This window comes from Wickerhamomyces anomalus (genome assembly GCF_001661255.1).
Source record: "Wickerhamomyces anomalus NRRL Y-366-8 unplaced genomic scaffold WICANscaffold_2, whole genome shotgun sequence".
Taxonomy (NCBI): Eukaryota; Fungi; Ascomycota; class Saccharomycetes; order Phaffomycetales; family Wickerhamomycetaceae; genus Hansenula; species Hansenula anomala.
In genome coordinates, this window is record NW_017567111.1 from 1,591,733 (window position 1) to 1,605,967 (window position 14,235).

Below are 14,235 nucleotides of genomic sequence, written 5' to 3' on the forward strand. Positions count from 1 at the left end.
CGTTACCACCATTACCAGTTGATGAAGCACCTGTGTTTGTAGCAGTGTTGGAGCCAGTGTTGGATCCATTACCACCATTACCACCGTTACCACTACCAGTTGATGAAGCACCTGTGTTAGAGTCTGTGTTAGAGCCAGTACCAGTAGCTGTGTTGGTAGCTGAGCCAGTGTTAGAACCAGAGCCAGTAGCTGTGTTGGTAGCAGATCCAGTATTGGTAGCAGTAGCTGATGAACTTGAGGTTGGAGCAGATGATGAGTCTGTAGCTGAGCTTGAAGCTGGAGCAGATGACGATTCTGTAGCAGAGCTTGAAGCTGGAGCAGATGACGATTCTGTAGCTGAGCTTGAAGCTGGAGCAGATGATGATTCTGTAGCTGATGAGGAGGCTGGAACAGAAGATGATTCTGTAGCAGATGAGGTTGCTGGAGCAGATGATGATTCTGTAGCTGATGAGGAGGCTGGAGCTGATGATGATTCTGTAGCAGATGATGGAGCTGGAGCTGATGATGATTCTGTAGCTGAGCTTGAAGCTGGGGCAGATGATGACTCTGTAGCAGATGATGAAGCTGGAGCTGATGATGATTCTGTAGCTGAGCTTGAAGCTGGGGCAGATGATGACTCTGTAGCAGATGATGAAGCTGGAGCTGATGAAGTTTCAGTGGCTGATGAGGAGACTGGAGCAGATGATGATTCTGTAGCTGAGCTTGAAGCTGGGGCTGATGATGATTCTGTAGCTGATGAGGAGGCTGGAGCAGATGAAGTTTCAGTAGCTGATGAGGAAGCTGGGGCTGATGAAGTTTCAGTAGCTGATGAGGAAGCTGGGGCTGATGAAGAGCTTGAAACAACTGATGAGGTTGATGAAGAGCTAGATGATGAGCTTGTAGATTCACCAATTGAAATGGTTGTAGTATCATCACAATCCAAAAAGCTACCCAAGATGCTACAATCAAACTCTAATGCGTTTGTGTAAACCGGACAGTCACCAATTGTAACAACGTTACAAACAGTTTGTTGTAAAGTGTTACCCAAAACAGAACCAGCAACACCGACATAGAATGAGTAGTATGAGTCTTGGTTGTCCTCTGTGTTTTGAAATGTGAATCCAACATAATCTAAAGCACAATAAGAAAGAATGGAAGTGATGAAGGTCAAGTATGGCATAGTAACATCATATGAAATAAGGAAGGTACCATCTTCCAAGTTAACTGAACCTTGGAAGTTTGAGTTTTCCAAACCCAAATTTGTCAATTTAAAGGATTCAGCGTCAATTGGCTCATCAAATTCAAAGAACCATGTTAGAGTTAGAACACGAGATCTAGATAAACCACTACCAGTAGTTGTACCACTAACGTCATAGTAAGCCTTGTAGGTTTTTTCATGAATTGTACCAGTTTGAGAGGTGAAGTAGCAATTGGAACTAGCAGTTGAGGTGAAACCAATTGGAGTTGAAACAGTAGCGATACCTTGAATGGTGGATCCACTTTGTGAAGCTGAAGAGCTTTGAGCCAAAACATTTTGGAATAACCCAATAAAAAATAGCGTAATGAAGCTGGTGAACTTCATCTTTGGTGTTGGGGAATAACTGAACAGATCAAGCGAAGGTAGGTGTAAAAGTAACCAACAACAGAGCCAATTGATGAGTGATAATAAACTTCAACAGCTCATGAAAAAGTTGACGAAAACGACATCCTTTTATAACATTCTCAAAGAGCGCGTTGGTGATGTTGCCTTGACTTTTCTTCCTTGATGGGATAAATGAACATAGAAACTTTCCTCATATGGCTCTTGTATTCCAACTGACGATCACTCAGAAGCAAATGTATGTTGAAGACATCATTGACGTCCTTCAGTTAACCATTTTGAGTATGTACTTGTTGGTAAAGGTCAAGGAGTGGTGTAGAAACAAAGTTGAAAGTGAGGCCTTGTTGAGTATCTGCACTGTCAGCCAACTCTTGAGTCTGTATCATGCTCAAGCGAAATTTTCGTGCATCCACTTATACTTCATCAAGCGATGATCTGCACCACTGAAGTTTGAACCATGGTCCATCAGTTCTTGAGTCTTCAGTATTTACCCATTGTGGTAATATAAATACAGCTCTTGCAGCCTATTGTTGGACTTAGCATGAAGTCTTTGACTAAACTTGAGAGCAGTTTCTCTGTAATTATTCAAATAGTTCCGTGTACCATAAGTAGATGAAATGTTAATCTCAATTTTCAAAAGCACCTTAATTCCCATGACTTTCTTGATTGGTTTGAGGAAGTCACACAATAAATCAAAGACACCCCCTTCAAGTTGAAGAATAGCCATTTATAGTCTAAGTGTATGTACAGGCCCTGAACCTTGAACAGTTACTAGGGCGCGTCTTTTGAATTTACCTTCACTAGTCAGTTGGACGTCTCATTTGAAACAATAATACAACTGAAAAAAACGCGAAACTTCACAAGCTGCTGCACACCAGTTCCGACCAACAAAGCCTTCGATTGGCACCTGCGTGTTGAACCACTAAAAGCATTCATCTCAAGACTGAAATTTGTGAAATGATTAATATACGTTCTGAAATATGATTGGGCCATGGACGTACATCTTTGGATTTTGTGTATTTTTTCAGCAAAAAAAAAAAAAACCTTATGTAAGCAAAGGCCTCAAAGAGATTGGATGGAAGTTTGGATCGACAGGTTGTTCAACTTTCAAGGAAAATTACATGCGTTAAATGTAAGTGTGTGGTGATTTACATTATCGTTGGATAGAAAGGGAAGAGCTCGCGACTAATTGGGATCAAGCTTTGTTACCCTTTTGGGTAAATGAAAGCTTTTAGTTGATTGGCGTTTTAGGACCCAGTCATATGCTAAAATTCAGATATCAATTGATACACTGAAACAGAGTGTACCCAATGTTGAGTTTAACTGTCTGCCAGAATTTGTTACATTTGTGGACTGGAGCATCAGCTTCCAAATCTGAGCTAGCTGGTGTTTGTCAAATAAGTTTGTGCTTGGGCAAATGATACACTCAGATCCGAGTCATTAAAAGAGAATTAGCTTTGCTAACTACACATTCATTTCTTCAAAAATCACAAAGGGCGAGTTAAAAGTTAGTACATGGCTTGTATGTTATTGTGGAAAGATTCAAGCCCTGTACCATATTGGTCAATTTCCTTCCACCTTTGGCATGAGCAGAGCTTCAGCGTCGAAAGATACATACATAATACATATTACATGTACATGTGCAAAGTTGTCGCCTAACTTTTTATAAAACGTTCAGAAACATGATTGTCTAAAGCTGAAAGCTTAAAGCTTAAAATAGTACTGTACCGTGTTGTTAAATCCTGGGAATGTTGGAGGACTGAGCTGAGTCAGGACGTCAGGACTCATGAGGTCAAAAACCGCGTTCGTGGGCTACACTTGGAATACTCAGTAACATTTTGCAAGTAATAGAAAAGATATCTATGCTCTTGAAAGGAACAAAGAGAAACATCTTTTGGAGTCTCAAGTGGGACTTGAATCATTGGCGCTGGCAAATCCTAGTTCAAGCGCCACATTACCTTGACATAAGGCCTAAATGACAAGGATACTTATCGAAGATCCTACTAAATTGGTCGAAGGCCAGTTCTGTTTTATGTAACAGCTTCCTATATTTACGCTTAAATTGATTATATAGCTGCTACATAGTTACGTTAGCACTACTTAGCTAATATATAGAGTCTTGCGTTTTGAATCAAGCTTTTTATTAACGTGTCTATAAACACAGTGTATGTATATATACTGGTGAACAACACTGTCTGAACATTTAGACAGTTGTAAAGATCTTCTGCGTGCAACTTTTAAAGTTTAGACCATCCATATGCTCACATTAACATGCCTCGTCTATGTGCCACACAAATATGTATGCATGAGCTGTCTGCAGTGTGCCTCCGCAAATCCAATGCGTACTTGACCAGGACAGCTTTGGCAGCTCGGGAATTTGAATTTAGTGTGAAGTTTGAACTTCTCAGGGTACAATTCACAAAAATAAATGCCTTAACCTCTAGCTAAATTGCTTTAACGTCCAAATTAATGAGCCTTAACTCGTGAGATTCAACGCTTCAACTTGATAAACAACAGTGGTTCGAGTGGAAGGAGGTGCATTTCAGTTGTATGCCTTGGAAGCTTAGATGTTACAGCTGTGGGCTTGATGATGGAGTGGAAAATATGCATCAAACCAATACACACGTCTGCCTTCCATATTTGATCTGTTGCAAGTGACACTTATCGATCATGAACGTCGTTTCCTTCACTAGCTAGACTCAAAAACTGATAATATTTAATATAAAATCCTTATTATTGACGTTGTTGGTACTAGTCATGCTCATGCTCTAATGTTATTTATTAGCTAGATTAATGAACTTATAATTAAAAAGGCTATTGTTATAATTAGAATTACAATATTTGTAAATTTGTGAAAATCCCCAAGAAATAATATATATATTAATTCCTAACAGTACTTTTCTTCATGTCGATGAAGTCGGCCTATATTAATGGTTTGTTTATAAGCTGTTGATTGATCTTATAAGGTGAATGAACCACTAGACGTAGCTTATAAAATAATTAGGAGCTGAGCATGAATTAATTAGCTGCTTTAATATGAACGGCCTGAAAATAAATATTATAGAATTAGACGTAGCTGCTCATGGTGCAGCCCTAAATTAGCAGCTAGATGATCTATTGATCCTAATATTCGACGTAATCCTAGGCGCTAGTGCTTCTCTTATAATTATAATTTTTTTTTTAACTTTTTTTAGCTCATGAGATATTGTTTATATTATATTTGATCATGCATGATGATCGTACTTGGATGATCAGGAATGCAATTAATATATTAAGTCATGTGCGCACGAAGACCGCTTGGATTCATGTAAATTATATTATACAGCTTTTAAGATAGACGTCGTCTGAGTCTCCAGTCTCCACTAGTGAAATATATATTAATTTGTACATATTTATTTTAGCATTTTATAATTAATATATATGTACGTCAATATATACGTCTATCATCATGAGGTACGTCAATATTAAAAAATTTTAAAAACAATATTAGTATACCGCGTACGTCCTAGTTTCGAATATTTTCAACTAATTATTATTAAGGGAAATATTATATCGTTCAAGTGCTTCTAATCCAATTATAAATAGTTCAATTATTGAATGTTCAATTCTTCATATAATTAATTCATGGATCAGACGTCGACAATCTCACTTGATCTTTTGAAAATCTAATTATGATTTTTTTAATTTGTTATATTTATATTGATCTAATGATGATTTTTCAATTCTTCAATATATTAATTCATGGAGACGTCGACATCACTAATTCTTTTGAAAATCTAATGATTTTTGAGTCCCACACTGTTCCGTGGTGGAGAATAGGTTTCTCAGTTGGCTGAGAAGGATATTATAAGGAAGCCTGAATTCCAACATAGCGAGAAGCCTACAATCCAACCGGTTCGTGCGTAATTGCATTCCTCATCCAAGTTCATCAAATACATCAACTAAAAAAAAAAAAAATAATTATATTCTAATGATTTTTATTTATAATATTATACAATTAACGTCGTTTATAATGATTATTTTTTTTAATTTGTATACATTAATAACGTTTATTTCACTTATACTCATTTACAAATTCACTTATCTAAAAAAATTGCACTCTAATTTGTGATTCTAATTGAATCTTAGATGCATCAAAAAGGCTAATAAAGCTGTGTCACAACTGTTTTCTATCATTTCAATATTGTTCTTCTTGTAATTTACGATCCAAGGTAATAATTCTTTGAATTGTATTTGTTTATTTGTGATTTGGCGAAAGTTATCATTGTCACTTTTTTTTTTTCGTATACAAACGTTTATTTTTTTTTTTGTATACAACAATAACATTATGCACTACAAGGAAAAAATGCTTTAAGCACGAACCAGTATAATTAAATACTGGAACAGTGTGGGATTCACCTGTATACATTTAGGCATACCCACTAAAACTCCCTCGCTTTCGGATTCACTTAACGTTAGAACAGGTTTTCAATTTATTTATATTATCTAATCAGTAAGCGTGACATGCTGAAAACATTGCATTTTTTATAAAATAAATTACGGCCGTGTGGTCTAGTGGTATGATACTCGCTTTGGGCGAAGATTGGGTTACACCTGATTTAAGTACTACAAAAGCATGCGAGTGGCCCAGGGTTCAATTCCCTGCTCGGCCCTAAATTTTTTTTGCCAAATTTTCAAGTAATTTAGGGGAATTTATTGCTTAATTCGATAAATTGGACATCCAATTTATGGATTCTGTATTTTTTTCGGTTCGAAGATAGCCAGGAAGGCATATCTTAGTACAGTTTTATATACAGAATACGAAGAACTGCCAATTTGACACGGGTACGCAGTTTTGGCGCGGGCGAAAAATAAACAGAGTTCACAGAAGAGCACTACTTTTAATCTACAATTAACCAACACCTCATCAACAAAAAGCAGGGCGGCTGGTACCCAGGTGCTTTATAGAAATGGATCTCCCCAGTATACAGCTGTCTGACCTTAAATTCGATTCAGACCTGTCACATCTGTCGAATGATCAAAATGAAACGCGTATCACTTTATCATCAGCAAAAGAGATGTTAGCCATCAAAGGTATGACATTGCTCTGGTATAGAGGTGACTTACTAGCCAGAAAGCTCGAATATGATACTGAGATTACCAATGCATTTTTCACTCACTTTGAAACCTCCAAAAATGCAAAATCGAGTACTACCACTGAAACGGTTTTAGTCGTACTTTTAGAGGAGATGGTTTACATTTACTATGAAAGTGGAAGATCTTACACTCTTAGTTTCCCCTTCAAGATACTGAATGGGTTTCCATATGAAAATGGGGTTGTGATTGAAAAAATTGGGGGTTCATTTAATCCTTTCATCACCATGACTGGTCCCATGTCAGAGTTTGGTTGCCTAGTCCCTTCTTCCACCTCATCCATTTCACAAGATGAAAGAATTGTTCTTTTTCCAGAGTCCTCAAAACACTTGATCACCATTACTTTTGATGCACAGAAGAGTACTCTGAACATTTATCACACAAGGTTTCTACACAAGTTGAACAATTCTTTATCAACGTTAAACCCAAGTAATTCCAGAAGAAAGCCATCAACACATAGAAAGCCATCACGAGTCAGCGTTCACGATGATTCGAATGATGTACAAGGTGGTGAAATCGAGGTAGGGAAGAAAAGATCAATTTCTCATACAGGGGTTTTATCTATTGATAGAATGGCCTCATACGATTTTAACAATCCCACAAAGTCAGCCGACATAGGAACATCTTCCTCAGGTTTAGAGTCTTTGAGGAAAGATGCAATATTGACCAAAATTGAGAGCTTGAGTTTAAATGGAAACCCTACTCACAAATTCATAGACGCAAAATCAATTGTCTTTGGACATAAAGAGGCGGTGATAATAAAGAGTGCAGACTCTAGTCTTTTTGAAGCATTAATCTTTGATTCACCCAACGGCTCTGCTACTATAACCAAAATTATGACTTCAGTTAAGCTTTCAGATCAATATACTGACTTTGTTCGATGCACGCTTCCTGGCTTCATTATATTGTTGTCTAAAGACAATAGATTGGTGTTACTCAACCCCTTTTTGAACTTGAGCACTAGTGTCTTCTTTCCAACTGACCAAATCGTGAAGTTATATGATTGTTTAGGCCCACAATTGATTGCTAGAAGTATCACGGGTAATATTCTCAATTATAATCTTACACTCAAGCCAAGCGTAAAGGTAATTGAAGATTGTTTGAATGCATTGAAATATTTGACAAACTCTTATACATTCAGTTATATATGGTTGACTTGGATAAATTCTTTTGCTATTGTTGAGGATGAATGGGACGCATTTATTATGACCATTTTAGCTTGTACTGTTCCAATCTCAGTTACTCCAGATGATGTGGATGCAAACAATAGAGTCTCGGAAAACCTATCCAAAATTGGGGCTCTTCAGAAAAAAGCTATAGAAGATGGTTTCAACTTAAAAGATATGGCTCCAAGTATAGTGTTAGCATTGCATTTGATACGGGAGGATTTGGCATTAAATATTCTTAACACAAAAGTTGTTGATGATTTAGGATTACTTCTTTCTCAGGTGACACTTTGGATGAGCTGGTCTGAAGCTTGGTATATGTATTATGGTTTCAATTTGGAGCAACTTAACAGGTCTATCAAATTTCCTCAACGCCAATTATTAGAAGACCCACCTGATTTGATGAAATCATTAACATCGTTATTTGAATCTGATATTGTCCCATTTATCACTTTCTCACAACTAGCACAAGAGAGTGAACAATTAGATGAACAGCTCACACCAAGAACGTTCTATGTATTGAGATTATTTGAGGCTATTATAAGGTCTGAATTCACCCCAAAGGATATTCTCAATATGATGTCGGAGTACAATATAGGCAGGGCTGATCTCGATACATTCCCATTGGGTATCATCATTCCTTTGAGTGAAGCCATCACATTTTGTCAAGAGTACGTGTCTGGAATAGATGAGGAGTTTGTTCAGTTTGATTTAATCGAAAGAAAAGATTTGAAAAGACTTCACTCTCCAGATGATATTTTTCAAAACAGGCTTCTGGTTCAACCTTACCAAAATCAGCAACTTAAAGATGTGCACCAGATCACAACATCGATAAATGATCCAGCAGAGACAATTGCACCGGTAGAGTATGACAGATTTAATGTTACCAAATTGATATTTTCAGAAGATCGGAGATTTTACGAGGCCTCAAAAATGCTTCAAACATCAAAGATTCAAGCCTTCATGTCTGGATATTCAAGCACAATTCTAGAAAATGAATTACTTTTGAGACAAAAAGAGATAGCAATTGTGGCATGCATTAGGAACCTTACTGTTCCACTAGGAAGATCATCACTGCTTTATTCAAGTAAGGTCCCCTTGATGACAGAAAAATTTTTAGTACCAAAGATTACTTTCAACACATTGATCCAACCTCAGAATGCAACAGTTACTCTTGAAGCTGATTTTATTAACCAGAATGCTCTTCAATGGGGCCATTTCCACAACGGTGCTTCAACGGGTTTGAGCATTTCAAGAGACGCCAAAGGTATTACTGGTAGTTGGATTGTTTTCAACAAACCACACGAACTCAATTCACAACATGGTGGTTTTCTACTTGGTCTAGGTCTCAATGGGCATTTGAAGTCTCTTGAGGAGTGGAATATTTTCAATTATTTAGGCCCCAAACATGCATTTACAAGTGTCGGACTACTTCTCGGGATGAGTGCAAGTTTGAGAGGTACAATGGATGTTAAATTAACAAAAGTGTTGAGTGTCCACGTTGTTGCATTGTTGCCACAGGGTGCAAGTGACTTAATTGTATCTATTCCAGTTCAAACTGCTGGTCTAATTGGAATTGGTTTGCTATATCTGGAAACACAGCACAGAAGAATGAGTGAGATCTTGTTATCTCAAGTAACAGGAATGGTTGTAGTTGATGAAAAAGAGGTTGCAGAAGAAAGTTATAGACTAGCTGCTGGAATAGCATTGGGGTATGTCAATTTGGGAAAAGGTGATGACCTTAAAGGTCTCAATGATGCTCATATAGTGGATAAACTTTTGTCAATTTCAACGTTTATGAAGGATGTTCAATCGGAAGAAGCATTTGATAAATCAATGTCTGGGGCTATTCTAGGTTTGGCATTCATCTATTTGAAAACTAACAACGAAGTTGTTGCAAAGAAGCTTCAAATTCCAGATACGGAGCAACTGTTGGACTACATCAGGCCAGATGTTTTGCTTTTGAGAGTTTTGAGCAGGAACTTGATAATGTGGGATTATATTGGTAATACTTCTGATTGGATTGCTTCACAAATCCCTCAACCGTTGGTAAGAGGTGATGGTGATAATGCTAACTATTTCCATGTTCTCTCAGGGTTGTGTTTGTCCTTAGGAGTGAAATATGCTTCAACTTCTGATAATACTGCAAGAGACTCAATTCTAGAGTTTTATGATAAAATTACCTGCGAGCTTGACTCATTAGACCATGATGATTATTCATTTGAAGTGAAGGCAAGAAGTAAAGTATTGACACAAACTCAAATGATCTTAGCGTTATCTTGCTCCATAATAATGGCAGCAACTGGAGATTTAGAAACTTTCAGAAGGCTTCGAATTATGCATGGGAAAGTTGAAACTACTGAACCTCAGAATGCTTACGGCAAGTTTATGGCAGTTAATATGGCGTTAGGATTTTTGTTCCTTGGTGGTGGTCAATATGCTTTCAACACATCATCAAATTTTGCAGTTGCTGCTTTAGTCACATCGATATACCCCCTGTTTCCACATTGTGATAATGATGATCCAGAAGTTCATTTACAAGCTCTTCGTCATTTTTGGTCACTTTCTATTGATTCGAGATGTCTTGTTGTCCGTGATGTTGAAACTTCAAGACCAATACAAGAGGAAGTTAACATTGAATTGGTTGATGGTACGAGTTATGATTCTAAAACACCTTGTCTATTACCAAATTTATTCATGATCAACAGCATTTCCACATTATCTGATGAATATTTCAAACTTGAAATTAATGATTTATCAAAGTTGAAACCAAATTTGGAGTTATTTGTTTACAAAAAGAGAAACATTAAAGTCTTGAGAAGATCAGTCCAATTGATACTTACTGAAATCAATAAAAACTTTGAAAAAAATAACCAACATGGGAATAGACTTCTTAAACTAAGCATTTTTGATGGATTCAATAAAAATGAGGTGTTATCATTATTAGATGATCCAAATGAATTGCAATTTGAGTCAAATATAATTGATAAACAGATAGAGTTGAACCATATTGTGCAAGAACCTAAGAATATCAGTGATTTATGGAATTTGAAATTGATTTTTGCATATTATGACAAGATTTTAAGTGAAAATGATACATTTTACTTGACTTTAGAGCTTGTTGATAACCTAAAAGTCCAACTTTGGTCACTAATGCATTCAATTTGAAAGAGGAAGGTAAAGAAAATCAATGCATTATTTATTTATATTTACACAACTATTCCATCTTTTGGTGGAGTATACTGCCTTAAAATAACACCACCAGCCTTCAAAACTTTTGAAGATGTATCATCCATACTGTAATCTAACGAGTAAACAACCTCCTTTATCCCACTTTGTACGATTTTAACAGAGCAAGTCAAACATGGACAAGTGTTGCAATAGAGCACAGCGTTATCACCTATACGATCTCTTCCACTTTCTAACAAAGCATTTTCTTCAGCATGTAGACAGAGACAAGTTGACAGAGCAGCACCTGAACCATTTCCATTATTACATCTGGGACAACCACCTTCATTACAATTTGTCATATGTCTTGGAGTACCATTGTAACCAGTTGCAATTACTCGTTTATCGCGTGCAATGACACAGCCAACTCTTCTCTTCATACAATTGCTTCTCAATGCAGCCAAGTCAGCCAGTCGCATGAAATAGGCATCCCAGTTTGGACGAAGACGAGTTTGGTCTAGCAGGTTTAATTCTGAGAGTTGAACATAAAGATTTTCCACAATTGTTGAGGCGTTTATAATTTTGATTGATGCTTTGGTGATAACTTCTATAATTAAAGCTTCTTGATTATAGGCTTGAGAATCTGATGTTTCTATGAATTCCGTGAATGTTAATTGTGGATAATGTGCCTTGTGTCTTTGATATCTGATTTTCAAAGGAGCATCAATTGAAATATGAAGAAAGAAAGGTCTTTTGCTCAGTTGATCCAACTCAGCCATTGTGGTTATATCTGTCAGGACAAAATTTGTTAGCCAGTTTCTGGTGACATGGTCTATAAGGTCCTCCAAGCTCTCAAATAGTATCTCAGGTTTCAATTCTCTATCAGCAATGATTGATGATTCACTATGGTTCAATTTCAAATTTTCAACATTGGGTATCAAGTTGTATTCTCTTTTGAAATCAATGAATTTGAACCCTTGAAAAGAAAGATAACGAGCGATTTCTGTTTTACCGGCACCCAGAGTACCTGAAACACCAATAATCATATTTCAAAAGCCCTGATCACACTTTATACCTGTTCTTTACTGAAACTTCATTGAAAGAACGTATCAAAACCGTTGGAAAATTACGAATTTGACACACGCCCTCGGATTATATTTTTTGCACCAAACCGAATCTCACAATCACGTGCACATCCGTTTTTGTTTTTTTTCAGATTTTTTTTTGAAAACTGAATCTTTTCTTCACACAATCGATCAACTCCAAGCTAACCGCTCAAGCACAAGACATCTCCCAAACCACCCAGAAAGACCAGTATAAGCCAGTTGATGTTTTTGTGAGACTCACTACAGTACCACAATCCTTACCAGTCCAGATTACAGACTCTTTGACGCTCTTTTCTCACTCCTTCCCCAGATCGTTTGGCTCGTGTTTTTTCAATCACCTGTAGTGTGTTTTTTTTTTTTGCAACTTGAGGAGCTACAAAACAAAGATGTTTTCACATGCAAAAAATCCAACCACGGTAGAGAACTTATCTAAACCTTTGACTAGAGCAACCCAAGCTGCTGCTACCCATTTGTCACAATCTACCACAGCCAAAACTGCTGCCAGATTTTACTCACATTATCCCTTTCCATCCATCCCAAGACCTAAAAGAAATGTTTTATACTACAACACATACTATTATGGATCACAGTTGAAAAATGGCATCAAGGGTAAGCTACCCCCAATTAGGAAGTTTTCGCAAACATACTATCAGAACCAGTTGAATGGAAGTTCTGCCTCAACAAACACTACACAACCAAAACACCAGTTGATCAAATATATTGCGCTTTTTTCAATCAGTTTCATATTTTATGGTGTTTCTGCAAAAATATATCATCAAGCCAGATCTAGACAAGGTGATGAAGACTCAGATAGTGATAGCGAAGATGGAGAAAGAAAAATCAAACCAAGTCATTCATGGCAATTTTTCTGTTACAGCACACTACCTTTGAATGCTATTTCAAGACTTTGGGGCCAAATCAATAGTATTGATTTACCTGTTTGGTTGAGAGGTCCTGGCTACAAGTTTTATTCCTATTGTTTTGGTGCCAATTTGGATGAGATTAAAGAAACTGACTTATCTAATTTCAAGAATTTAAGTGATTTTTTCTACAGGGAATTAAAAGATGGGGTTAGACCAATTGCTAAAGATTCTGATATAGTCTGCCCAAGCGATGGTAAAGTCCTGCAATTTGGTGTCATAGATGATGGTAACATTGAGCAAGTCAAAGGTATGACCTATTCCATTGATTCATTTTTAGGTGATGCAACAAATACAAAGTTAGCTGCTCCATCCCATCAAATCAATTTTGACCATCACGATGAAGCCGAAGTTTTGAAAAGACATGGCGAATTCGCTGAAATTAATGGAATTTCATACTCATTAGATGATATACTTGGTGGTGAAGGTAAAAATGTTCATCATTTGAAAAAAATCATCTATAAGGAAGAAGGTGATAAATCAGTTGAGGTTGGCTCTAAAAAAGTTTTAGAAGTTGCCAATGAGTTAACTCAAGATAAATCTTCAATCAAGAAAGATGATAAAGAGTTATTTTTCGCAGTGATTTACTTAGCCCCAGGCGATTACCATAGATACCATTCACCAACTGACTGGGTTGTTACATTAAGACGTCATTTTATTGGTGAATTATACAGTGTTGCTCCATATTTTCAAAGAACTCTATCTAACTTATTTGTTTTGAATGAAAGAGTTTCTTTATTAGGATACTGGAAATATGGATTTTTCAGTATGACCCCAGTTGGTGCTACAAATGTTGGTAGTATCAAAGTTAATTTTGATAAAGACTTGACAACAAATACCAGATATCAAAGTCCACATTACAAAGATACCAATGACCAACCAGTGAAGACCAAAAAGCACACCTGTTATGAAGCAACTTATTCAAAAGCGAGTCCTTTATTAGGTGGGTATCCAGTTACCAAAGGTCAAGAAGTTGGTGGATTTATGTTGGGTTCCACTGTTGTTTTAGTGTTTGAGGCTCCTAAAAGCTTTAAATTCAACATTGAAAAAGGTCAAAAAGTTAAAATGGGTCAAAGTTTAGGAACTGCTTCCCAATAGTTTTGAAAATATATTCCACCAGATGGTGATACAAGTTAAGTTTATTATGATTATGATGCATTCTT

The 14,235-nt window shown here is 36.7% G+C and overlaps 3 protein-coding genes and 1 non-coding gene across 4 annotated transcripts in view; 3 read left to right on the top strand and 1 right to left on the bottom strand.

The window, feature by feature from the left end:
• WICANDRAFT_104335 (uncharacterized protein) overlaps window positions 1-1,561 on the bottom strand; it is a gene marked incomplete at its 5' end in the record, with an annotated part of 3,948 nt that extends 2,387 nt beyond the window's left edge. The window contains one exon of the mRNA XM_019180413.1: window positions 7-1,561. Within this exon, the coding sequence (XP_019040442.1) occupies window positions 7-1,561 (1,555 nt within the window). The remainder of the gene's footprint in view (window positions 1-6) is intronic.
• Window positions 1,562-6,119: 4,558 nt separating this feature from the next.
• Window positions 6,120-6,231, top strand: WICANDRAFT_t34. Its single transcript has one exon. It is a non-coding gene; the product is annotated as a tRNA-Pro (tRNA).
• A 136-nt stretch (window positions 6,232-6,367) lies between these two features.
• Window positions 6,368-11,411, top strand: APC1 (anaphase promoting complex subunit 1). The gene has a single exon (XM_019182561.1). It carries the CDS (start codon window positions 6,529-6,531, stop codon window positions 11,044-11,046), a length of 4,518 nt encoding a protein of 1,505 aa, XP_019040443.1. The 5' UTR covers window positions 6,368-6,528; the 3' UTR covers window positions 11,047-11,411.
• A 1,127-nt stretch (window positions 11,412-12,538) lies between these two features.
• On the top strand, window positions 12,539-14,170 carry PSD1 (phosphatidylserine decarboxylase 1; the record flags this gene model as incomplete). Its single annotated transcript, XM_019183249.1, has 1 exon — window positions 12,539-14,170. One exon carries the CDS (start codon window positions 12,539-12,541, stop codon window positions 14,168-14,170), a length of 1,632 nt encoding a protein of 543 aa, XP_019040444.1.
• Window positions 14,171-14,235: the final 65 nt, after the last annotated feature.